At 40.4% G+C, this 26354-nt stretch overlaps 1 protein-coding gene and 2 non-coding genes across 14 annotated transcripts; 2 read left to right on the top strand and 1 right to left on the bottom strand.

Annotated features, from left to right (window-relative positions):
- Nucleotides 1–22: 22 nt before the first annotated feature.
- Nucleotides 23–26299, bottom strand: LOC6530950 (protein hu-li tai shao). Of its 12 annotated transcripts, none has more exons than XM_015197285.3 (14): nt 26183–26299; nt 24954–25157; nt 20084–20132; nt 13074–13200; nt 12507–12990; nt 11732–12437; nt 11549–11672; nt 10422–10532; nt 10062–10356; nt 9918–9998; nt 9784–9855; nt 7964–8032; nt 1005–1072; nt 23–817 (listed from the first exon to the last, which is right to left on the bottom strand). In XM_015197285.3, the coding sequence occupies exons 4-14, from the start codon at nt 13167–13169 to the stop codon at nt 704–706; spliced, it is 2220 nt and encodes a 739-aa protein (XP_015052771.1). In that variant the 5' UTR covers nt 13170–13200; nt 20084–20132; nt 24954–25157; nt 26183–26299; the 3' UTR covers nt 23–703. The 12 variants fall into 12 exon arrangements, 10 of the variants coding, with proteins under 10 accessions (XP_015052771.1, XP_015052774.1, XP_015052772.1 ...); XM_015197288.3 differs by having other exon boundaries at nt 23–811; XR_006245151.1 differs by lacking the exon at nt 7964–8032 and adding an exon at nt 8534–8562 and having other exon boundaries at nt 735–817; nt 26183–26298.
- Nucleotides 16387–16468, top strand: Trnas-cga. The gene has a single exon. It is a non-coding gene; the product is annotated as a tRNA-Ser (tRNA).
- On the top strand, nt 16773–16845 carry Trnav-aac. The gene has a single exon. It is a non-coding gene; the product is annotated as a tRNA-Val (tRNA).
- Nucleotides 26300–26354: the final 55 nt, after the last annotated feature.

The raw sequence follows: 26354 nt of genomic DNA, 5'->3' as shown, positions 1-26354 counted from the left end.
CACACATGCTCAGAATATCAAATTGTAGTTGTCATCGAATTTATTACGTTTATAAAAAATATTGCATTTAAGTATTATGCGTACATACGCATGTACCACGCTTGTATGTATGTATGTCTAAAAACAAAAGTTTGTCCTTGTTTCAAACAAATCTTTGTTTCCATCAGAGCTGCCTGGGAATTTGTACCCTTTTCATCTGTTCATTTGCTTTACCATGTAATGTGTTTGCGTAGTTATTTTATAAGCTAATACATCTAGAAGATTTTTGCAAGTTTCTTGTTTAGGACAAAGCGGTGTGTCGGATATTGCGTGTAAACCTGCGAAACTCCTTCTCGTTATCATACAAATTGTTGTGTGAATTGCGTTTGTGTGTTAGGGGTACGGGTTGGTGTTGCCGTGGCCATCGTATAAATTAAAAATTAGAATTATATTATAATAGATATAAGCTGTGAATGCAAATTGGGGCAGGGGTTGGTTGCCATTGCCGGCATCCCCTTAGATGCATCTCGATCGATTTTAGCTGCTCATCCGTTGCTTGTGTAGGCCTCTCTCTCTTTTATGTAATTGTAATGCTTCTCTTGCTGATCTGGCTAAAGTTTCCTTATTTTTGTTTCGTGGTTATCATTGTCGTTATTTTTCCTCGGTTCCCGCTGATGGTGGGAGGTGGTCAAGATTGCTACTCCTACTGATGGTCGGGGTCAGCTTAGGCCTCGGCCTTCTTCTTCTCCTTCTTCTTTTTCAAAAACGATGGTGTGCGCAGACCCTTCTTCTTCTTCTTGTCTTTCTTGGGTGATCCGTCCGTGGAGACATCCTGGAACCGTAATAGAAATTTGCAGTGAGAACATCGGTTGCGCAGCGGTTAGTAAATCAAATGAGGTTAGCTTAATGCATGATGTTGTGCAAAACTGGTTGTACACGATAAAGCGGCTACTTGCTAACCGTTTACAACCCAGCTTACTGCTTGTAAGTGATCGCAGATCTCGGATCCCATCAGATGTACTTACCTCTTTACTGCTCTGCGAGAAGGTGCTCAAGTGTGCCTCAGAATGATCGCCGTTTTGTACGTTTTCACCTGTTGCAAAGGGGTAAGAAAAAAGGCATTAGTACGATGTATAGCAGTGTAATTTGGAATGGGTCTCCTACAAATGTAACTCAGTGGACGCACACAAAATATTTGATATTAATTTTGTAATTACTTTTACCATAAGGGACACGCACGAATAATAATCTAACTAAAACATGTACATGTATTAGATGTTTTGATTGGTGAGGGTGTATAAGTACATAAATGGAGTTTGGATAGACAAACAGTGGGACATGCAGCAGGATCAGCAATATATGTTAAAAAGCAAGCAGACATGCACAACAAAATACAAACATAAATAATAAATGAAATTAGGTTACCTGGGCACTGATTAAACTTAACTGATTGAAATGAATGCTTCGTGAGTATGAACACTTAACTTAAATCCTTCACTTTTATAATGAAAATTATATTTATTATATTTTAGTTATAAAAAACAAAAATGAAGATTCGACAAAAATTAAACTTAACAATTTCACAGATGTTTAAATGTACAATGGATGGCTCAGATTCAGTTTTAACTTTGCATTTCCATATTGTGCTTAAGTTACAGTCTTAACATTAAAATTAAGAGAACAAAGAAGTAAAAAAATGCATTAGTTAGTTCGATTTTTAAATTTCCAAATTATCATCATTAAACTTAATCTAGTGGCTTTAAACAATCATTTCACTGTTGTCGATTTGTAAACATCATAACAAAAGCGAAGATGTAATTTATGTACATATCAAAATCGTAATACGTGTATCTAGGAGCTGGCAATTCCATCGGCCAGCTGCGAAAAGCGAGCCCGACACTCGTGTATGATGGCCTTGTTGTGCAGCATGTGGGCTGTCACCACGCTGTTCAGCAAACGCTCTAGTTCCTTCTCCAGACTGCTGAGTATATCATTCAAAGGCTCACCCTCCGCTGGCAGTTGCGGAGAGGGTTGATCTTGTTTCGTCGACATATCGGCCATTCCCACGGCCACATAGCTATAGGTGTGGCACAACTCCGGTGCCGAGTTGCTGCGGTGCACCATGGATGATGTAGAAGCCGGCGCCGGCGGAGGCATCATTGCTGAAGAAGGCGTAGCTAGAGGAGCCCGCGATGTCGTCTGTTCAAGCAACTCTGCCTGTCGCTGCTTAAATGCGAGTTGCTGCGAAATGTAGTGGATCTCCTCGTCAATTACCCTCTCCAACTTGGCCCGAAACTCCTGCTCATGGGTGTGGACCGTTTGCACGCATTCGGCATTGCGCAGCGATACGTTGATAAGAATTTCGATGGTTGCCGGTGTGGTTGTCGGCGTGGGTGAGCTGCTCAAGGTCAACTTGACGTGCTTGCCCTGGGTGTAGGCCTCGGCCTCTTGACTGGACGAATCATTGCTGGTGGTGGTCAGTCGTGGGCGCCTGGCGGTGGAATCGCCAAGACTACTGTCGTCTGCACAGCGAAAACTTTCCTCCTGCTCGGCTTCTGGTCGCTCCCGATTCGTTTGTTCCCTGTCATTGGCATCGGTATCCTTGGGAAGAGCATGGTTACTGGGTAGAAAGGTATAGCTGCGGTACAGACCGCTGTCCTGCTCCCGACTGCGCGGCATAGTGATGGCAAGCCCGCTCATCAGGGAGTCCAGCTCATCTAGACTGTCGTCTAGGCCGCTGCTAGTGGTGGCGCTGTAGACCCGCTTCTTACGCTTCGGAGGCGTAACTTCCAACTGAATGTGCTTCTCAGAGATAAAGGATTGCGATTGCGATGGGCACTGGGTTGGGTGCGTGGATGTCACCACATTCAGCAGCTTGCGGTTGTCCATGCTCAGTGTCGTGAGATCTATGAAGGATACAACCTTCTCGCGTTGCTCGGCCACAGTTTGCCAAATGGATTGATGTTCCGGATGCAGGAGAATGGTTGGTGACGTTATAAGCGGACAATTGAAGCCGAAATGCGAGATGGTGCGATACGGAGTTGATGAAAAGCCCGAAATGGAATGATTCCTCTCTTCCGGCAACGATACAGATGCCATGGCATTGCGAACAGGAGTGCTGCTAATAACACCCGACTCATTGCCCATGAATCCAGCGTTACTTTCGTTATGCTGAATACTCATATTGCCATCGTGAACTGGCGGATAGTTGTGCTTGCTCACGGGCTCGACCTTGTGTATGACATAAACCTTCTGCATTAATGGAGCCATTTTAAAGCAGGCCTGCATGTATTGGCCAGGCGAATAAAGGAACGCATACTTTTGGGCCAGTTGAGAGATAAGTGCTAGAATCGATATATATCAAATGGCGGGTGTTGTGCATACAGAAAGTAATGTAGGTATGATTCCGAGCACCTGAACCTCCAAAAACGCTCACTATACAGACGGCATCACACACTGGACAAACGACAATTGACGGGAAACTTATTTTAAAACATTCGGATGGAATATTTACTACTAATACTTAATATATGGGTTTTACTGCGTATATTTTATAAGTTAAACAAAAATACAAAAAAAAAAAAATAATAATATACCCGTAATATTACTTATACATTATATGTTTATGTATATGTATGTAAACACCCAAGGCTATAACTACGTGTAATTGTTGTTAAAGTTAGTGAATACAAAACCAATAAGTCAGCCTTCTTTAAAAGTTCCTTTATGCCATATTACATTACAAAAGAAGAAGGGTTTTAATGATACAAAGTTAAAAATACAAAGGTAATCACAAGCGGTGTTAAATAATATAAAATGTTTTAAAATAAAGTATGTTTTCCCTTTCATTTCTTATTATTTTTTAGTAAACTCTTCCTCAACTTCTGGTTTCACTTTTACTGGGACATGGCCTCCTCACTATCTTCATCAATTAACCCATTTTCAAAAAGTCCCCCAAACTCTGATAATTCCTCTGAAGTTTCATGGTTTATGGGCTCCACCTCGCGCACAAACATCTCCAGACCACGTACAATGCAAACCGTGTCCAGCGTCACCACATCCTCGTCCCCATAATAAGGATTCTCTTTCGGTTCCCCCGCATCACCGATTATACGAAGTTTTTCCATTGCCGCTTTTGAAGTCGAGGGTTGGTCGTCATTATCATCCATATCCTGCAGCACACTCTTTTCTTCTTGTGTTGTATCCAAAGGAATTGGGTGCGCATCTGATCCACCTGCTAAGCGTGTGAGTTCCAGCGATGATCCGTCTTCTTCGAGTTGGCTACAGATTTCTGGACTTTCCAAAATGGTTGTACTCGGTTGTAGGTCGTTAACGTGACCATCCGTTTTAAGGCTAGTTTCCATGACAACTTCTAGAGAATTATCGGAAGAACTATTATAAATCTCGAGCAAATGACGTCTTTCGGTGTCGCTCTGTGAAGATTCTCCCTCCTCTCGCGTGGTATCGTTGGCGCTATAGTACACAGAATTGCTGGTCGCATTCCTGTTACCCTGAGATACAGGAGATTCTTTCTCAGCTTCCTCCATTTGAAAGGTACTCGTTGAAATGTTGTCCGAATTTTCACGACCTTCTTCATCGGGCACAAAGAACGTGCTACTGGAATGAGTTCTGTGCAGGGATTCATTAGATGAGTTTAGCTCGCTATGCTGGTCTATATTGCTACGCATAGGTGGAAGGATAACCACGGTTTTGCGACGTTTGGCGAAGGGCGATGGTGGATTACCCCGAACGGCGTACACAGCCCGAGCACGTGGAGGCGTTGGCAAGGCAACCCATAGGCGGGCTCCGCTATCTCGCTGGCCACATTGAAAAGCACACACTGAGGATGGACTTGATTTGGCTTTAGGGGAAGTGACTGTGTTGCTTTTATGCTTTCTAATCGCGCCGGATGCAATTCGTGGTCTGCTGGCATTGCGAATGTTTTCCTGAATAAAGTTGCGCTTTCTGTTCGGACTGCTTCTGCACACAAATGTTGTGGATGAGATGACTCGATCTAGGGGAGTGTCTTTATCTATATATTTCTGTTGTTCCTCCCCGTTTTTCTTTTGTTCGTCCTCAACACTTTGCTGATCCTCTGACCAGGATCGCGACATTCTGGGTGTTGGTCGGGTAACAAGATGAGTATGCGCCATCAAACTGCAGGGAGCACTGATATTATGAGCGGACAGCGATGAGCCACTGGGAGTCAATGTGGTGTCATGTGGTGCATTTTTCGATATCGGTGTCCTTGGATTGGTGTATATGTGCGTATGTGTGCGAAATATCTCTTCGGTGACCAAGTCTTGCAGCTTCTTTGGTGTCAACTTATTGCGAATACTATGATCAATCTTCCCAAATATAGGCTCCGATTCGTCTAGTTTATCTTTCTCGATCCGCTGAAGAATCTCGCGTTCTAGAGGTGTGAAAAACTGGTTGTCTGCTTCTAAGGAGCGAACTTCTTTGAACTCTCTGATCTCAGTCTCAACCAAATGATCATTTTCATCTGAGTCTTTCACAACGTTATTGTGGTTGACGGTTACTTTAATTGTTTCGCCAGGAGCCTCTCGGAACTCAGCTTCCACGTGAATATCATTTTCGTCCATGTCTTTCTCGTCGACACGATCCTTTTCCTTATCTGAGGGCTCATCTGGCTCCGTGGAAATGGGAGTAACAGGCTTTTCGTCGTCTCGCTTTTCCTCCTGTGCCAATATATGGTTAAGTCCGTCATCTTCTTCGTTGCTTATGGCGATACTTGGGCTTATAGACAAATCGAAAAGTGGTTCATGTACGGACACAGTGTCATCGGCTGAAGTAATGCTCACCAAACTTATCGATCGTAAGAGATTACCTATTTCGACTGGTGAACTACTGGAAGAAACGGGTGATGTTTCAGTGCGAATTCCTTGTAGTTTTTTGGTACTCTCCACCAGCTTTCCTAGGTTCTCGCCAGCTAGAGTAAGACTTTCCTCGAACTTTTGCAGAATTTTTGGTAACTCATCACTTGGCTCAGTCATTCTTTCATCATTGACTCCGTCTACAATCTCGTCCATATCCTGGTGTATGCAATCATCAGCACTAAAAGTCACGACTTCCTGCCTATCGAGAGATATGTTTTCATGGGTCTGCATATGTCCTTTGGCTCGAATTTCATGATCTTGGCACAGCTCCTCGAACTCCGACTTTCGACGCTGGCGCTCTTCGCGGCTCATCAATTGGCGTTCGACCTGATTGTCAGCAGTCGAAAAATCTTGATTAAACTCAGATGTGATGCAATGCTCGGTCAGCGGCTGTTGGGTAAACTCATCTGCATTACCCGCTATCATATTGTCTTGGGGCTCCAGCCAACGACCAAAGCTCCACACTTCTGTAATGTCCAATTGCTCTGCACGGTAAATTCTTCGAGGAGGAGCACTTGTGGCACTCGCTCCAGCGCTGGAGCATGCCTGTTCCACAACCAGTCCCAAAAGGCTGCTTTCGCTGTTAATGGGACGTGCAGTATAATCAATGTTAGTCGATTCTTCCGAAAAGTTAAACTTTTCGATTTGACTAAGGAAATTTTTGATGGAAGAGGAGGGCGAAGAGCTCTTTGTCTGTGTGTACGCATTACATTGGACCCTCGAAGGTGGAGGCAACTTTTCCATTTGACCAACATAATCGTATGCCTCGGATAAAGTCGGCATTTGGCGTCGTTGCATGGGCGTGCTCCCGGCACTTGTAAGCTCCTCCGCACAACTACTAGCAGCTGTGGCAGTGCCAATCCTTTGCAGCTCGGGCTTGAGGCGCAGTAGTTTGTCGAAACACGCCTGGCACAATTGTTCATAGCGAGGCGTGGCGAAGATCTCCTCGTAGCTGATCCCTCGCTGCATGGGTCGGTAGCCCAAGGCATGATGGTCTCGCTCCTTGGGCACATGCTTATGCTCAGTATGCGGATGCTGGCGTGGTGAATTGAATCCGAAATGGGAACCCGTGCGATACGGCTGTGGATACACAATATTCACATGTTGCAATGGTCTGCGCGATGCGGTGGAGGAACCCGTGGCGCTGGTTATAGTGCATGTACTGGCAGTGGTGGCATTCGAGTGTCCAGCTCCTCCACGATAGCAACTGGCCAGGTAACCCAACTGCTCGCTATGTAGAGCCCTCAGCAAAGCGGAGCACACCTTTGGTTGGGCGCACTGACCCAAAGAGCCAGCTGTCGCATAGACATAGGTATACAGATGATCCGGTGATGATATAGGATCCTCGCCCTTAGTTGCAAACAAGTCACGTCGGCACTTGCTATTACCGGGTATGTTTCTATTCCGCTCATATAATTGGTTCTCCTTGTCGTCTACACATATCTGATACTCATTATTCTTATTTTCGCCTAGTTACAGTGACATAAAGTCCAAGTGGGGGAGGCAAAAGAAACGATAAATTGTAAGTATTTGTCACAATCTACAACAAGTACGGAGCCAGCATCTTAGGTAAGTGCGGCTCTCGAAATACATACATAATGCCAATACGTACAGGATAACAAATCCATAAAGCTGAAAAATATATGCCATTTTGCAATGGCATTTTCATTATAAAGTTGCAGACCTATAAAGTATATCTATTGAGGATATATTGAGGATATATTGAGGATACTCAAGATTTATAATACTTTCTATTTGAAACAAGTTTCCTGTGCAAAAAAAGTATCCTTTCTCCCAAAACCAATGTAATGAAATTAGAAAACCGCAGTGTATTTTTTCAATGATAAATATCAACCTCAAACTATAGCTAGTGTTTAGTTGTGGTGCATCAACAATTTGCCATGGGCTTGTGGATTATATAAGGGTTATATTGAGTATACACCATTAACAACGAACTGCGAGAGGCTAGTGGATTATATGGGAGATTATGTTGTATCAACGAGATTATATACAATGGGCGTTTAGCCTGAGTACATTGAAGGGTGTAAGTACTAGGGAGTATCTTTCAAATGGGTCTTTTTCGTTACCTCGGCCAGTTGGCGGCTTGCGATTTGTGGCTGTGTGAGAGCGTTCGCCGTTTATAAAACTAAGTGTGGCTAAAATAGTATTGAGAAATAAAATTATAAAATCATATTCAGCGACTGACGAATGCAAGTAAATCGCTAAACAAATGTGAAACAGACGTAATTGATGCCTTATACTAGAAATACGTAGTGTTGCATGAGTTTTAGAGTTTAGTATCGATCAAGCATGCCTTAAACTATGGTATTTGGATTAGTGGTTGACTAATGTATGAGCTGGCTGCTGGGCAACTAAAGAAGCAATCAACAGAAAACCGCTGCAGTTTAAAACAAAAGGATGGAAAATTGCAGTTAACACGAGGAAAACCAAACAAAACAGCAAGCTGCAATTTAAGTTCTTGGCTAACAGCGCATATTTTGATTCAGCTAAGAGCATTCAGCAGAAGTAGACATGGCACGTTGAATGTGGTTTAGTGTGCAGGTGGTTTATGTATTTGTTATACTGAACAAACTTTCTATAAACTATTGTCTTGATTTTTTGTTGACTACACACTAATCCTTTGGGGCTGCACTCACCTCCAACTCAAAAGGGGTTTCTTTTTAAACTGCATATTATTTAGTTATTTTGTTTTTGTTTTATAGAGCGCAGCAGCCGCAGAAGTAGTAGTAGAAAAGGTAGTATGTAGTAGTAGTGGTAGTGTAGTAGTAGTAGAATTTTGTGTTCTGTTGAGAGCTTCGGTTGCTTCTTGTTGTTGGTTGCTGGTCTTTCGTTTTTTTTTATACATTTTTGGTTTATTTTATTGTTAGCCTACACACACTTCGCTTTCATATCAATACTAACTATTATTTATAATACACATTTTTCCTGTTCAATCTGCCAATTTATTTGGGTTTGGTATTTTTTCCTATGTGAAATAATAGAAAAGGTCAAATTTTGATTTACAAATTGCCAAATTCAGGAAATAAAACCAAGGTATAAACAAAACTGCAGCTTTTCTACTATAATAGGTTTCTTTTTGTTGTATCAGTTGGGATTGATGTGCTGTCGTATTGTTGAATGTTGAAATTATAAATCATTTTATGCACGCCGTACAACAGTTGGTTCCTTGGAAGTATTGTATAAATGTGAATTGTATTGCACAGTATTTAACTAATAAAAATGAATAACCAATTAAAACCTAAAAATTGAATTTCTAACAAAAACAACAAATTAATTGCTTTTATATAATGCATGTCTAAACCATTTTAAGGGTTTTACAGAAAGGAGGTTGTGATAGTATCAATGGCTACAAGAATTTTTTTGTTGACTACATTAAGTAATTTGAAAGTGTTGGTATCCATTGAAATGTGTGTAGTTTCGTTCGTAAATGTGTGTTGGTAATTATATAATGCGAAAATTCAGCAAAAAAAAAAAAACGAAAAGAGGGAAATGGCATAAAAATGTTATTAAATGTTAGGAATCAAATAAAATAAGAGTACCACAAAATAAACTAGGGAAATAATACTACAAGGGATTTATTATTATATTATAACTACGCAAAATACGTTATGAATATAGCAGCATCTTAAAGACTTAAAATATAAATCAAATTTATAATAGGTAACAAAAACCAAGTAAAACAAAAGAAATAACAATGAAATAAACAAAATAACTGAACAAAAAAAAGAAGTACAACTTTTAAACTTCGATCACATAATGACTTGAAAGACATAACTCATGGACAAGTGTGTACTTGAAATGTTTTAGAGTGTGCAATGATTTAAGTAATTTTAATCATATATAAAAAACATGTAAAACACATATTTCAGTACAAAACTGGACTTACCATCGCTCAGCACGACTTCCGCCTGCCTTGGCACTGGCGCTTGTTGTGTTTGAATCTCAATGACCTGGTGCTCTAAAATATCAACATAATATTAGTTTCCAGTAAACAGGATAGTTTGAAAATAGTAAACATACCGGTCTCGGGTTCGCTTTGTGGGTATTTCTTTGTCCCCGCCTGCAGGACCGCTTCGGATTCCGAAAAGTCTGTGTCGGTATCTGCAAAAGTATTTGAAAGCATTATAAGTAACTATTTGGCTATAAAAAATTGTGCTAACTTACATTCGCCATGCACCGATTTCTTTTTGCGCTCCACTGTGCGTTTGTATTCATTGAGTTCATCGTCTGTGACGTTGTCGAATGGGTTCTTAGCATACGGAGCCTTGTACACAGTGGCATTGTGCTGGAAGCCACGCTGGATGATTCCCTTGGAAGCGGCACCCATCATGACGACATGGTCGCCGGCCTGCGAGACCGTTGCATCCTTGAGCCGGCTCGCCTCGTCCCATGTCACGCCCTCCAGAATATGCGACTGTGGTCCGGCGGAAATCTTATCTGCCCGGCGGTTGTCCTTAATCTGTTTCAAAAAACGCTCCCAGTTGATAACAAATTTCATATGGATTACAAGTATTGAATACTGACTAGTTGCTGGACACGCTTAAATTCCCTTGGATTGGTTCCTGCAGGCACAAACTGGAGTGGATCTTCTATCCTCACTGGCGTTGAGTGGGTGGGGGAACCTTCAGCCACCCACTGTGATATTTTTTTTTATATTGTAAATTATGTGTTGTGTAGAAGTTTGGGGTGGGATTAATGCAAATAGAAAAGAAAGAGAAAGAAATTTGATTTTAATGTGGATTGAATACTAGGATTCATAAGAATATGGGAAGATCTTAAAAATAAACATTCCCATTCGATTTTTACACATTAAGTAGTCTTATGTGAATAATTATACACCAGTCTTAAAATTAATGTTATATTTGGGCATTCCAGTGCAACTGATTTCATAACTTTTTATGCTCAACATGTATTTAATCCAGTAATATTCCTAGATAGCATTCAAATTTTCAATGATCAAATAAACATAATTAAACTAAAATAACAAGCATAAATGATTTTGTGCCTTGAATAACAATGAAAACAATCACAGAGAGAATAAAAGAAAGATACCATAAAACATGCAAAGAAAAATTTTATGAATGAAAAATAATGCGGTTAAATATGAAATCATTGATTCAGTAAATAATAAAATGTTTTATTTATTACGTATTGATTAGTATTCATAGCAAATTTCTTTCTCTTTCTTTGCATTGTTTTAGCGCTATTGTCTTGTTTTTGAGGCAGCGAAATCCCTAAATGAGGCACAAAATCATCTATGCAAATTTTTATTTTTGTTTATTTTATTTATTTGATTAATGCACATTACACAGTATGTGTTTGCTTGCTAGCAAAGCACGTTAAATAATTTTGGTTTAGCACGAGTTTTAGTTCTATTTCCAAAGTATATAAATATATAGAATTTGTATATTGATTACTTTCATTTACTTAAACTCTAAAAATTTTATGCGTGAATATAGTTGCAGCTTAGTAGCAAAGTTAAAACTAAAACTGAGTGCTAACGAAATGAAAATCATATATGGGTATAGTAAGTGGAATGTCTGTAAAGAGTTGAAGAAATCGGTTTCCAACAATTTCAACTATTTTCCCTCAATCTCCTTAAGGTTGGTGGTTTTGGTTTGCTTCATATCTTCGAAAGTAATGATTTCTACCTTTGTAATCTTCTTGGGATCCGGAGTGCCGGTCTCCAGAACCTCGACCTTTTGGTAAACGTTCGGCGAGTTGAGCCACCGGCTGCGGTCGCCGCCTTTGCGAATATCTCCCTTCTTCCAGATCCTAATTGCAAAGAGATTTTATTAGGGATTGTTTTGGGGACAGTTTTAAGATTTCTTTACCCTTGACGGAAGAGCTCCTCCTCCTCAAGAAGATAGCCCAGTGATGAAACAGCTGGCGGTAGTTCAACGTCGTTCTTAGGCTTGGGAGGATCCGATTTGATCAGTGGATGGCGGTAGATATAGCCAGTGCGATAGCCAGCATTATCCAGCATGCGCATCAAGGCCTCGAATTCAGCACCACCCACACGCCACTTGGGTGGACTGCCCACCTTGGGTACGGCTTCAGCTGCCTCCTTTTCAGCAGCGGCAGCACTATCTTCGCCAGCGGCGACGGCTGCAAACTTCTTCTCCAGATCCTCCGGCGGGCGGCGTGACTCCTCGTAAATGGCTTTGCGCGACTCCTCCGGAATCAGCACCAAGTTATCCAAACCGACGGGCAACAGCTTCAGTTGGGTCTCGCACGCCTGCACAATGTGACAGGCGGCGAAAAAGGCTTCCTCGATGGTCTCTCCGCAGCACAAAGCACCGTGATTACTTAACAGAATCACCTTGGAGTTGGGACCAAGGCTGCGAACCAATCGATTGCGCTCGTCGAACAGGCCAGTATAAGCGTGAGTGGTGATCTCGCCCAGCACACAGGCATCCTTGGTCAAAGGCAACAGACCCGACTTCAGTGAGGAAATAGCCACGACTGGACTACAGCCGATATAGATGGCGCATCGAATGTCTGGACGGGCAGCATGTACCACCGAATGGAGGACAAAGTCTGCAAGAGTTAAAAAAAAATATATAATCTTGATACACATAATTAGAGATTCAATTGTAAACCACTTACGACTCTTGTTGCTGCCAAAGTTGGTGGTGCCTTGCTCGACAATCTGTCCTTGCATGTCCACTTTGTTCAGCGCTGAGGCAGTGATCTCGTGGTAAAGCAGGCCGTATGGATTAACCAGGAAGTACTCCTGATCGACCTTTAGTCGGGCGGTGATCTGTGCCCCCAGACCCTGGGTCCAGCCGTACAGATCGAGCAGACGGAATGTGGCGGCCAGCTTGCACCGGAGTATCTTCTCGCCCTTGGCATAGCCCATGGACTCGACGCCGCGTATATCGTTGATGGGCACCATGCAGTTGCTGCTCTTGAAGACGTTGCCCACCCTGGACACTGGTACGCCCACAATGTCCGACAGCTGCTGCAGGATTCCACTAGCGCCAGCTCCTCCATCGCGCGCCGAGTCCACGATACGCTCCAGCTCCTCGCGGAACAGCTTCGAGCCCATTATAGCCTCGACTCGCTTGCGACGCTCCATTTCGCGCATATCCTGCAGGAGGAGAAAGTAAAGTGGTGGTGAGTGTTTGGTGGAGGGGTTGTTATCCAGTTGGGACTTCGACGGCCTGCACTTACCTGTTCAATATCCGCGGGACGTGCTTTGCTGTTGTCATCATCTTCGCCGGCAGTGGGATCTATGCCATTCTGTGGCGGTTGCTCAACTTCAGTCATGATTTATATCCCTTGTATTTTAGTTAAAATGCTGCAATGAAATGACGGAAGAGTTTTTTCCCAATTTAGGATAAGTTCTTCTTCAACTTGACGCTCAGCTGGAAAATTTTCGACTGACCTTAAAAACTGCAGGGCAGTAGCACCAAAAAGGGGGTGGCAAACAAGAGAGAGTGGAAAACGAAGAGAGTGCAGTGCAACCACCCAAACGAGAGAGAGAGAGACCCTCAGAGAGCGGAAAAATGACAGGTTTCCCTGTGAATGTCAAAAAGTATTTTGGGGGAAAGCAGAGAAAGTGGCGGGGTGACAGAATGGACTGCCGCATATTTCCACTTTAGTTAATTTCTAATTTTGGCTAAAATAAATTCTAGATTTTAGGGGGAAATCTCCGGAGAAAAATACATCCGTATTTTTTCCCCATACCCACGTGCTGAAACGGCAGCATAAACGGAATCGGTGAAATCTATTTTAAGATCCATTTGGCTTTTTGGGAAACCCAAAATTGATGCCTCGAAAATCAAAACGAAAAGAAGGAACTACTATCTCGATCACAAAACGAAAGAGCGAGAAACCAAAATAAACAAACCAAAATTTGTGCTGCTCTTTAAATGTTTAGGCGTGGTTCGTAGAAATACCACGAATTTTAACCTTCAAATTGTTGTAACATTCACCAGGCAAATAGTTCTAAAGATAAATACATAATGTCACGACAAAGATAACAAATCAAAAAACAATTTCTTGGCTCAGCCAAAAATGCAATTCGAGCCAAGTAAAAACGAACCGACTTTATTCAATTCCTACACGATGACACACTTGAAGCAACAATAAACCATAATTAATGTGCATTATGCTGACCCGATTTTTTACAATTACACCCACTAGCAATTTTTTAGTTCTACGCGTAATTAAAGGCATAAAATGTGCCAATTTGGAGAGAAAATTGCTAGAGGCAATGGAATGAAGAGGAAAACTTCTGGAAAAGACTACACAGACAAAATTTGTTGTATCTTTGCTTTAAGTTAACATTTTTCTTTAAAGATCTTCTGTTCAGCTCAAATCAAATAATAAAGAAAACCCATTAAAAAAAACTTTCTTTACATCTTAAGACTTACAAGTTTTTCTGTGCAAGGTATAACCTCATTCGTGGGCGGCACCTTTTGTAGTCAGCTTATTAGCTTAGGGAAAGAAAACCTGCTTACAAAAAGAGGAAGGCACAATGAAATTGCATTGCAAAAGTGCATTGCCAAAGGCTTTATTCGCTGCTGACTATGCCGTTTTGATAATTATGACGTATTGGCAGGCAACGCAACAATACCGTGATGTTAGGGTAATTGAACTTTGCTGGCAAACAGAACCCCACCGCAATGTGCGTGGGTGGCGGTAGAAGTTTTTAGTTTTGCCAGAAATAAAACCGAGTAATGCTGAATAAACGCTTTTTAAGTGTGTCCACACAAAACTTAAAAAAAAACGAGATGCAGACGAGGTAGGCAGTTTTGTGTGCGTCGGCGTTGAATAAACTTAACAAGCCAAAGAGTTGAATTTTCCCGCGTGGGCTGATTTAGACTCCTCCGGAGGAGGTTGCGTAGGTGGCAAAAGGTTGATTAAAGTCAAGAAAAGAAGAATTCCTACAGACGACAATTTGATTTCTCACGCGCTGCAATAGCCTTAAAAGATCTCCAATATTTCATTGTCAAACGATTGTGCAACAGATAAAATGTTGAATGGACCGAATAAATGCCCCACTGGTTACCGAATATAGTCAAAAGTGTCAATGGACAAAAGCCAATTGAAAATTGTATCAAAGCCTGCATAACATTTAATTTGGTTGAAACCTAGCAATGCCAGACAACTTCTCCAAATCACTCTTGATATTTTTTTCTCTCTGACCTTTTCATACGGAAGACAATAATTAAATTTAGAAGCAGCTAATGCCACAGCGACGCCATCCTCGTCGCCACCGTCGCGTCAGCGTCAGACAATTGTTGTTGACATTATGCAATTACATCACACTTGTTTGCCGCGGGACACACCCATGTCTTTCAATGGATAAAGTGTGCCGGCTCCGAAACCGGCAAACCGAAAACATATATAAACACTTTTTATGTTGAGAATGTTGCGAAGGCAAGGCCGATAACACAGGTCTAGCTGCCAAATGCTTAACAAAACACAAACGCACATTCTGTCCAAGATAACATAAATAAAAGTCAAGCAAAATAAACTCTAAACTCTAACCAAACTCAGGATAAATAACTAAATACTTAATTATCTTTTACCTGTATTGTTAAATCTATGAATATAAATTTCTTGTCATGGACTTGTCTTTAGTTTTAAACCAAAATACATACATTTCGCACTTCAATTTGCACAGCTCAAGCCAATTGACCCAGAGAACCAAACACCCTCAATATTCATATGGTTTTCACACATATGCTGGCGTTAATTAAATTTCCCAAGTATTCAATTATCGCGCAACGGAAGAGATCTTACGTAATCTTCCACTCAATCGAGCGCAGACCAGACAGCTGTCCCATCGCCTCAAGTGCGAGATGTAAGAACGGCAGGCAATAAGGTCGCTCGCAAATGAGTTCATTCAGTTTTAATAATGCAACAAGTCACTCAGTAAGTCAGTGGAGCACATGGCCAGATTCAATGATGATGATGATCATGTGGAAAGATTTTTTAAGCTACAGAAAAAAAAAAAAAAAACGACCAGACCACTCCCATATGGCGGCGGCAACAATAAATATTAGAAAAGTTACAGAAACAGAGAGCAGTAAAATAGTGACAAGTGTAAATAATAATAATTTGTAACCAGTCGCTTTTAGAGGCAAATAAAAATCTGTACGTTCATTCGGGGAAATAGTTTAAACCCAGCCTAGATACTAAATCACTGCAGGCATAGTTTATTTACATTGATCTTACCTCTACAGTAGTTTTAAAAATAAATTGGATTTTAGTTTTACGAAGAAATGCTTATGATACTGTTGTATAAAATTGACGATGTGGATCACTAGGACGACTCACACACCGTGAAAATATATACGTTTTAATCTGCGAAACAGTGTCAATAAGAACTCGCAATGTTTGCAAGTCCCGCAGTAGAAGGTTTCGCACCAGACCAACCCCAGATTTTCCAACCAGCGCACCACGAATGAGTAAGAGGGCTGTGCTGCTCCGACGCCAGTTGGTATATTTCACTTTGGACGCGCTAGCTTCACAAGCAGTCGTGGCCGAGTGGTTAAGGCGTCTGACTCGAAATCAGATTCCCTCTGGGAGCGTAGGTTCGAATCCTACCGGCTGCGATAGAAGTTTCTTTTTACTTTTTTTTACTATGAAAACCAGTATATTTTTACAAGAGGTACAAAGGTACTATAAAACTAACTTGTTAAAACTAGCTTGGGATGATAATACGGAACCCGATTCCTATTCACTTTATTTATTGCACAATGTGCGTGCTCCTTGATCTGTATAGTTGTTCATATTATTTAGTACACTTCTCATTCATAATTTTTAAATTATTTTTCTTTGTGTTAGATGAATATTTTTCTATCCCCATTTGTTTGCCACACCAAAACTGTTCGCTTTTCGGCTGCCCGGCTTTCAGCTGTTTCCGTGGTGTAGCGGTTATCACATCTGCCTAACACGCAGAAGGCCCCCGGTTCGATCCCGGGCGGAAACAGGTTGACTTTTTTTTGGTACCTTACCGCAATATTTATTTTTTTCTCTGCCTGCAGCTCCACTCTTAATTGTATATATATCCGTTTAAATATTGATAAGCTAAATGACACGCCGTCTGCCATTCAGGGGCATATCTGCGACCTGTCATCACCCAAATGTCTTCATCGCGGTTCTGGAGCTTTATCTCTTCTCAGATTTGGGCATTTTATCGACCGTGTGTGGAATTTCTTAATAAGGTAGTAGCAGATCTTCTAGCCGGGGGAATATTCACATGCCCCTCGCTAATTTTGTTTGTTTTGCTAACAAGCTGCCAGTTTGTCTGGCTCGTACCCGTTCGTTCTTCTTTCCTCCTCTGTTTTCTCCTCTACTCAATTTAATTTATTTTTTACTTTACTTTACTTTAGTTCTCAGAGTCCAGAGATCCACTACTAAACGTCTACTGAAAGTCGCGTGTGAGTCGCGTGTCTTGAATTACAAAATCCGCACATAAATCTCATCAAAATAAGCGCCAACGCCCATTGTGTAGGAACGAAAAAAGAAAAGACTTGAGAAAAGTGCATAAATAAGACAATTGCCGCTTCTGGTTGAAAGAAAACAAAAGTTAAATGACAACAACAAGTGGTCAAGTTGAACGAAAGGAAAATGGTTTGGTTGCTTTGCTTCGGGCTTCTGCATTTTGCCCGCCCTTGATGTAGAAAAAAGCCTTTTTGTAAAGTCCAACAAAATGTATTTCGTTCGTTGCTTTGGTGTTTTTGACTCACTTGGCCAAAGGCCAGAAAAAAGCTTGCCCAATTCACATAAATTTAGTTTGTAAAAGTGCCAAATAAACTTGAAATCTGCACAGTTGTTGAGGTTGCTTGACGTGCATGGTGGATAATTAATTAATATTGCTTGGTGAATGGTGAAATATGAATGACAAAACTCGGCACAGAAAACATAAATTTAGATTTACTTTCGTCGAATTATATTAATAATAGTATTGAAATCAAACCAATTATCTTTAAGTTGTTTGTTCTTGTATTTGCTTATCATACAAGTTAAGTCCTTAAAACAATCTTGTTTGTAAAGTATGACATCATCGAGGACATTGTCGCACCCAAAACCTTCCCCCTTCTTTCCCCACCACAACTCAAATAAAACTTCATCCCCATTGGAATATGACGTCACTTCCTGTCATTAACTCAAAACGAAACGCAAACATAAACAGCCGAGCCAACAGAACCACCAACTCCCACCACCCAAGTGCGCCCACTCCAAGGATATTTTTACGAGCCGCGTGGAAGCATTTCCCGGCCGGCAAACCGTATGTATTGGTGGCGCCACCATTCCGGCATTTTGTGGCGCCGCCAACCAAATTGCATGGCAACACGATGGTAATGAAAATGCCGGCCACAAAAATGAAAAGCCGAACACAAAAAAAAAAGGAAATCAACACTGTAAGGACAATAAGGAAAGCCCAATCAAAACTTGGGCGTGTCGTGGGACAGGTATTTCCAAAAGGAATCGCGCGTCATTTCACTTGTCCCAGGAATTGAGGGGGATGATTGGTGGTTGAACTCTCGTGACCCGCGATCGGAGACCGCTGCGTGTTTACGGTTAGTTTGAGTTTCCCGGATAATCGATGGAATGCCCAACGACACACACATGTCCTTAGCGACAGTAACTTAATCTTGATACGAAGGCATATTTGCAATATTAAATGGGGTTTTAATTGCACTGCCACAGTCTACAACATCCGGTTCGTTTGGCAATTATTGAAGGGTTGAAAACTATCGACAGGAGCTCACATAATGATTATCACCGGTTGCTGAACCTTTAGCCGCAATTACTGAAACCATTTTTAAGAGGTTTTTTAGTTTCTCAACTATATTTACATAATTAAACCGGTCACATAAGATTTATCGCTGCAAAATATAGTTTTTGTTACCTCAAACAAAGGCTGAATATATATTCAACATATAAACATCTATAAAGGGCGTAATAAAGAAAATGATTTACAACCGCAATCGACCCCCAGCTAAAATTGGGAATCCCCATTGAATTTCTAATTAAAAGCAAGCGACCATTATCCAACTTATTTTGCTGTATACTTTTCTTATTGGCTTTGCGGTGACCGTAAAACGAACCTAAGAGGAAACTTTTTACCCCGATTGCCAAAATGAAAAAAAAGAAATGAAAACCGAAGTTGGTCTTCGGTTTGGTTCAATGACCCATTTATGAAAGTGCTAGATGAAGGCAATACAATCCAATCTTCTTTGCCGACTCTGTCTGTTTATTGCTCCATTTATTCGCCACTGAAAGCCAGTGTACCATGCCCGAAGGGTAAATCTGAATTTATACATAGTGCACACATAGATATAATATATATATAGCATTACGCACATACTGAAATGGTCGTAAATGAAACAGTCGGTATAAAAAGCGCCAAGCAGACTCAACGCTTAAGTGGCTTTTAATTCAATTTCAAGCGAAGCAGAAAGAGAGCATAAAGAATGTATGATGTACCAGTACCAAAAAGTCCAGTAAAACAAAGGTCATCCTTAATTGAATTAGAGGTGAAGTTATGCGTGCCATGTAAAGAGATCTGGGAGCACTGCTGCCAATTTAGGTTTTTCCCTGTCAAATGAGGTACACAAAGCAGAAGATTTGCTTTTCCATTACTTGTCACCTAAAAATGTACTTATGTCAGTGTGTCATGTAATCAGTTATAACTTTCTGAATCGGCTTATCGCACATAAAGGTAAAGAGCCTCGCCCCCATGACATCATCTTTAGTTGTTGATTATAAAATTATGAATACGAAATCTATGCAAAAAGAGGGAATAATCTCCGCTTGAGTGCCGTACAAATCATGTATTTCTCTTTGACGGTCACGGCCTCGATTAGTTCTCAATTAGTTCGGCAAACAATACAAAAAAGAAAAAAAAAAAAAATAGAATAAAAACCCGGAATACAATTAAATATCGCTCAAGTGTGGCGTAAGCGGAAAGTTCAAAGTTGAGAGAGGTGTGGCTTCCTCGTCTCTCTAAAATGAATTCAAACCTCTCCTCAGCAAACAAGAGTCAATAAAAACGAACGAGAGCCTCAATCACAATGATTGCAAAAACCAAAAGCAAATATGTACCGGCAGATAAAGTATAAAATAAGTCAAGAGAGGGGTCTCGAGTTTGTTTGCTTCGTTCTGTTATTGTTTGCTTGCTTAGCACTTGACTTATGGGCGTGCACAAGACTAAAACTCACCTAAAAATTGAATTTGTTGCGTGGTTATAATACTTTTATATTGATGTGCCTGCAAGGAATCATGAAAAGGTAATGAAATTAGTAAAATTGAATCGAAATATTTTATTAGGTAAGGTAGTTTCCACCATTAATAATGTAGTAGCGAACTAATTGAATACTGATTTCAATTTTGTTAGCTGGAACATTAAATCTCAATAAGAAATACTCAAGTTTACCATTTACAGTATTGAAAAAATATTTTACAACCATGTCATAAAAAATAAATACAACAAAATAACAACTTGTGCAAAATCTCTATGGCTTTCTACACTTTTAACTTCATGGTGTTTTTTTTTTTTTTTGTTAATATAAAAGTAAGTATTTAATTGGCTTGCCATGACAAAGTACATATTCTATAACAAATTCTCCGAGCTGAGAGCATTTTCCCTTTTCTTGGCCGATTTTTTCGTCTTTCATCGCAAACAGAGAGTTTATTGAGATGCTGTGTCTACTGCTCGGCGGTCAGCGCCTCTTTTCGATGATGTCATGTGAATATTTTTAGTTCGCGCACGTTAAAATATTTTCGTACTACTCGTTATTTTATATTGCGCTTTGCCCAGACACACACACACAGATAGTAAACAATACAATCATATGAGACTCTCCCAGCAAACAAAATAAAATAATTGAATTATCGGGGGGTAGGCAGAAACCAAAACTGGAATTCTTCGCCAGAGGAAAATCACTACATGGAAAAGCTAGAAAAATTTGCATACAAATTACTGCATTACGAGCTGATAAGCATATGGGTATGGCCGAATAACAATTCAATTTAATTTAATAACACCTTTCTTCGATGCGCTCAGGTGATCTTGCACATTTCACTTGCCACGCACAATTGCAGACTGAAATTGGCCAATAAATACTCTCTAAATGTTTATGCGTGAAAGCCCAGACACGAAACTGCATTGCTAATGCAGTTTAGGCGCTTCTGGTGTTGATTTACAAACTCGGAGGATATAAACGATTATGTAAGCCGCCTCTTTCGTGCGCTACACAATTGCTTTTTTGAACCTCCCCCTTTTTTTCTGAAATATTTCCTTTTTTTGCATTATGAATTCATTTATGCGGCAACACGTTTGCGATTATTGTTGCTCTAGCTCAGCTCAGCTCATTGTTATATGATGATGATAATGATGATGGTCTTTTTATAGAGCTTTATTGTGTTGCCCTCGTGTTTGGCAATGCTTCAATACAGAGATGGTGTTCGAAAAACCAGATTTTTATTGACATTTGTGCCCAGTATAAAAGTGGGTTAGCCGGGCATTTAAAAGAGGAAAATCATCTGACCGGGAATTTAGAATTAAAAGTTTAAATGTTGACGGAAGAGCAGCAATTGCAGTGCCATTTATTGTATTATGGTCAGCCACTTGTCACGTTTGTACAGCCACAAATGCAAATTACACTTAATTCCATAGTATTTACATTAATTACAACAAATTGTGGTAATTTAAGAATACGCCAAAAAAAAAAGAACAACATAAGAACTCGTTCCCATTTCCCACGCCTACACAGCCGGAGAGAACGAAATTAGCCTAAATTCCAATTTAAATTTAGTTCAGTCGGATCAGACCGCCATAATAACAGGCTTTCAATCACTTTCGGTCGACAGGGAGGGAAATATATACAATAAAAGAGAGGAGAGAAAATACAATTCAATTGAAGTTCAAGCGCAGCGCAGAAGAAATGCAAGCAAGAAATGTTAAAGAAGGCAAGAAATGCAGACACACAGCTCCATCATCATCTGCCCATCTTAACAGAAATTGTCTACATTTTTCTCCGCTTCGCTCCCCAACTTTTCGATATAATTATCCACATTGTTTTGCTTTCCTTCTGCGGGTCGCCAGCTTTTAAGGCTGAAAAAACAACAGCAAACAGTGACAAACACAGTTGACTGCACTTCAATGTATTGTTTGAGTATAGAGATCTTTATCTTCTACAAATTATGTGAGTTTAAATATTTTTTTGAGTTCAAAAAGCTCTGAAAAATGTTGGTTGCTTTTCTGTTAAAAATACAAGTCGGTTTTACTTTTTGAACTTAACTCAATACTAAAGACTAACCGCAAAGAAGATAATTATTTTTTTAGTAACTAAAGATTTTGTTAGGGTTTCAAGCAAACCCTTTAAAGGGTGTAAAAGCTTCGACATGCTGACAACTCTTTTTTCTTTTTTTCCAAGATTTATATTGTGTTGCGGCAGTTTGTTGTTGCCTGATGCGGCGGCCGTGCTGCTTCTGCAACTGTACATTTGTTATTGCTTGTCGCTGTGCATGCTGCTGTCTCTGTTTATCTCTTTAGCTGGGTTTCTGTGCCCGGTTTATTGTTGTTCTTGCTGTTTTATTGATGAGCTGCAGTTGTTTAGCCAGCAGCAACATCTCTCTTTTTTTTAATCTTGCTTATGTGTCTCTGTTTTGAAGCTTGGCACGTACGCCTCTTTTATTTATTTATGTGTGAGGGTTTTCAGGCTGGCTATCTCCCTCCCTCCCTTTCGCCGTCTCACTCTGTTGCATCTTTACGTCAATTGGCTTTGGGGCAGAAACAGAGTAGAATTTATTTTTCGATTTTCAGGGAGCCATAAATATGAAGCACTCCGCTCTTGGACAAATTTGTTTTTAGTCTTAGCCAGAGTTGCCAGACTCGCAGGGAAACTCCACTGCAGGCCACATTAATCAAAATTATGAAGCTTAATCCTAACCATTTTCAAATCAATTAATCACCAGTGATGTGACGTCAGTGAGAAATTTGATAAGCACACGCTTGAGTAAACAATTTTCAGCTCCCAAATCAAAAGTCATTAGGACTGGTTGGACCCATCAAATGCATTTGCATTGACGGACACGCCTCAATGAAGGTTAGAAAGTTGGTATTTTCGTCTACTTGAAGTGCATTTCTTATCGTTTTTCTTTTTTGTTTTATTTGTTATTGTTGCGGGGGCTCACAATTTCAAATTTCCGTCTCATTTCCATTCCACAACATTTTTTGTTGGTTAGTTTCCTCAACAATTGTTTACAGTTTTAACTATGCACTTCCTCCCGTGAGAATGAAATGCACACAAAGAAAAAAAAGAGTCTATTTGATTTTATGTTCGTTACTATTGAATAAGCAACTATTTAGAACTTTCCAAAGATTTGTTGCTCTTCTTTACTCTGTTGTTAATCACATCACAGTTTTTTTCTGTGTAGGTAGTTTGATGTCTCACTATTTTTTAGCGGAAGCAACTGTTCTTATATTATTTTTCTTTTTTTTATACGGGTTCTTTGCTTCACCTTTTCAGTATTCGTACTGCAAATGGAATTCAATACAAATAATGCCTCAACGATTTTCGGAAATTCTCTAAATGCAACTTGCGGTGTGCAACAAAACCTCAATTGAAACCCTCAACCAACGAGTCACGTCTAATTTGCGAATTGAAAACGGACAACAGACCAAGAGGAACAAGTGAATACCATGATAAGGGGTGATAAAGGGGGAGGTAGCATAAGCAATGAATTATAAAAGCCACCGTCCATGTATTTGTATGAGTAAATTCGAATTAGCAACAAAAGCCAGCAAACATAAAGAGCAAATTTTCATTTTTTTCCCCTTTTTTTTATAAGCAATGTGTGCGAAATGACGTCATGTATCGCACAATAGGTAGCTAAGGCAAATGGAATGCTCTATTTTGATAGGATGAGTATATAGTACAGGAAGTAAGGTAAAATAAATCGGAGACAGTTTGAAATTGGTTGGAAGTTATTTCCAGACAAAGGAGAAAGCCCTTATAGCTTTTAATCGTAATGTTGTGTTGTTTTAATGTGTTTAGGTATGTACCTAAATCGAAACAGCAATCTAACAAGAAAACGTAACCAGCGCGAAGGTTCTGATAAGATTGCGAGAGAACACAACTACAGTCCAACTTCTATGACTTGCACCATTCAAAATTCATAAGAAGTCTACGTATAAAACAAAGTTAAAAATAAAGGAAAAATTAATATGGGCTCTGAGTGACAACAATAAATTTGAAAATCGAACCGACTGAATGGCAAGAACTCACTCTTGCAGGCATTGGGTTGCACTGACAAATCGCATAAACAAGTTTCAATATTTACAAATCTGTTTATCACTTGTTGCTGCTTTTCGCTATTTACTTCGCTGAAAGGCGAGAGACCAAGGAGGAAAAGTGGGTCACGAAACTTGCCTACAGATGCGCGCCAGCAGGAGGATTTATTGCCGAAGTGCATTAGACACACAGCTAGAGATTTGCAAGTGGCATTCGCAACAAATTGTCAAATAAAAGATGAATAAAATCAGCGACGAAAATCGGAAAGTTTATTTTATAATCCGGACAAGCGCATAGAAAGTCGGAGATAGACAGAAACATGAATCATAAGGAAAGGAAAAGCACACGCACACACAATCACACCCACCCGAAAAAAGAGAAAGAGAGAAGAAAAGTGGCTAGAACATGAAGCTCGAACAGTGGTGTCTCAAGGGGGGTCTATAGGGTGTGACCCCAAAAACTACTGAAATTTCATAGAAAATTGGAATATAATTTTTGTATTATCTAAAAAGCATATATGTACATAACCCCTGAATAAGAACTGAAGTTCCGCCACTGTCTATAAAGCATAACAACAAAATAGACACACTACACACTCACACACACCGTGTTGCGTGAGCTTGACCAAACCCAAAAAACAAAAACAACACTTATTAGAGAAGCACAAAAGATGGCGTCACCGGCCGAATTGCCGCTCATCGTCATAACAGTTAAAACGAATGCAGGGCACGAGGGGATATTCACTATTTAACGGGATTATAACACATTATCCGGTAGATGCAAGAATACTCACCGGTACTTTTAGTATTCTTTTAAAATCGTTGATCCTCCAGTGGCCGCAAACACAGGCACAGGTCACAAATACAACGGTCACACTCACTGTATGTGTTAGAGGAGAAACGCACGCGTTTTTTATATATGTATTCTCGCTCTCGCACCTCGGTTTTTGGTTTTCAGCCGCTAATTCGTACAAACACACATACGCCACAGAGGGAGACTATAGGTAAAAGAGGGAGGCAGAGGGTAGAAAATGTTTAATAGATTTTACTTTTTATTGCCTCGAATGCAATATGTTTAAAATAAAATTTTTTTTGTTGCTTAGGACTTCTTGCACTACACCATGTAACTGTTAATATTTTATTTCAAAATGGCCGCATCTAACGGCACTTTGCACTATTAATTCTTTGAATTAAATTTTAGTTGCACCGCAGCAAATAACATTTATTCAAGTTGAAGTGCCTACGAGAACTTAATCCAAAATCGTACGGACACGTCCGACGGGCAGACCACGAATGAAGCGCAAAAGAGAACTGCGCACGGACAGAGACGGAGAACTCTCGGCTTCAGTGTTAGGCAACGTCAAGTGGAGATGTTGAAAACAACTAAACTGAAGTAACTTTCAGACAAACTGGCTTCCAAACGGGGTTAACTAAATTTGGTAAACAATCGAAAAGCATCAGTTTGTCTTGCAAATCACTCAAATTGCGCAAAAATGTGTTCAAGAGAATACGAAAAGAGAGCGAAGGAAAGTGGGAGAGAGAAAGAGAGTTCTTCATCCTGCAACGCCCAAATATACACGCTTGTGTGTGTGTGTGCGTGCGAGAGAGTGTGTGGGGAGGAATGAATATTTGGAGCAAAGCGCAGGGGAAAATAGCGGTGCAAGTCCTTTTCGCCACCTTGACCACAAGCAAAATACGCCTTTTTTGGCGCTCTCTTCGCACTTTTAGGTATTCTTCGCACATTAACTATGTCAATTAAGCCGCACACGTCGATTATGTCATATTATTTATACGAATACACTTTCGCACACAAGCGTCGCGCCATATACACACATTCGTGTCCGTGCGTGTGTGTGTATCAACGGCGTCGCATTCTCGTCACCGGCAATGCCGTGAAAAAATCGATGGGCAATATGCTCTACGGGTTTATTCGCCTTTATTTTCTCAATTCGTTTAATAAAGTCTATCACTAATTTTAGAAGCACACTAATTGGTTAATAGGTTCGATGAAACCACTGCTTACAATTTGTAAATGCTGAATTTCCCGAAACTTCGCCCGCGTGATGTGTTTCGTTTTCGATATTTCGTACTACGAATTTCGTAGAGATGGGCAACTTGAAGGAATATCAATGTATCGATATTTGTTTGTACCGATATCAATACATTTATCGAACTATTTTTCTGGAAATGCTGGC

The sequence above is a fragment of the Drosophila yakuba genome, chromosome 2R (genome assembly GCF_016746365.2).
Source record: "Drosophila yakuba strain Tai18E2 chromosome 2R, Prin_Dyak_Tai18E2_2.1, whole genome shotgun sequence".
Lineage (NCBI taxonomy): Eukaryota > Metazoa > Arthropoda > Insecta > Diptera > Drosophilidae > Drosophila > Drosophila yakuba.
Note: the sequence above shows the minus strand (reverse complement) of the source record. Positions and strands in the feature narration are given on the sequence as shown.

Excerpts from the sequence above, each read along its gene's own strand:
- LOC6530950 (XM_039372539.2), bottom strand. The coding sequence starts at position 13,169 with ATGACTGAAGTTGAGCAACCGCCACAGAATGGCATAGATCCCACTGCC. Across the intron at positions 10,533-11,548 it reads ATCCCAAGAAGATTACAAAG|TGGGTGGCTGAAGGTTCCCC; the intron begins GTAGAAATCATT and ends AAAATATCACAG. Across the intron at positions 9,999-10,061 it reads GAAATCGGTGCATGGCGAAT|ATACCGACACAGACTTTTCG; the intron begins GTAAGTTAGCAC and ends ATACTTTTGCAG.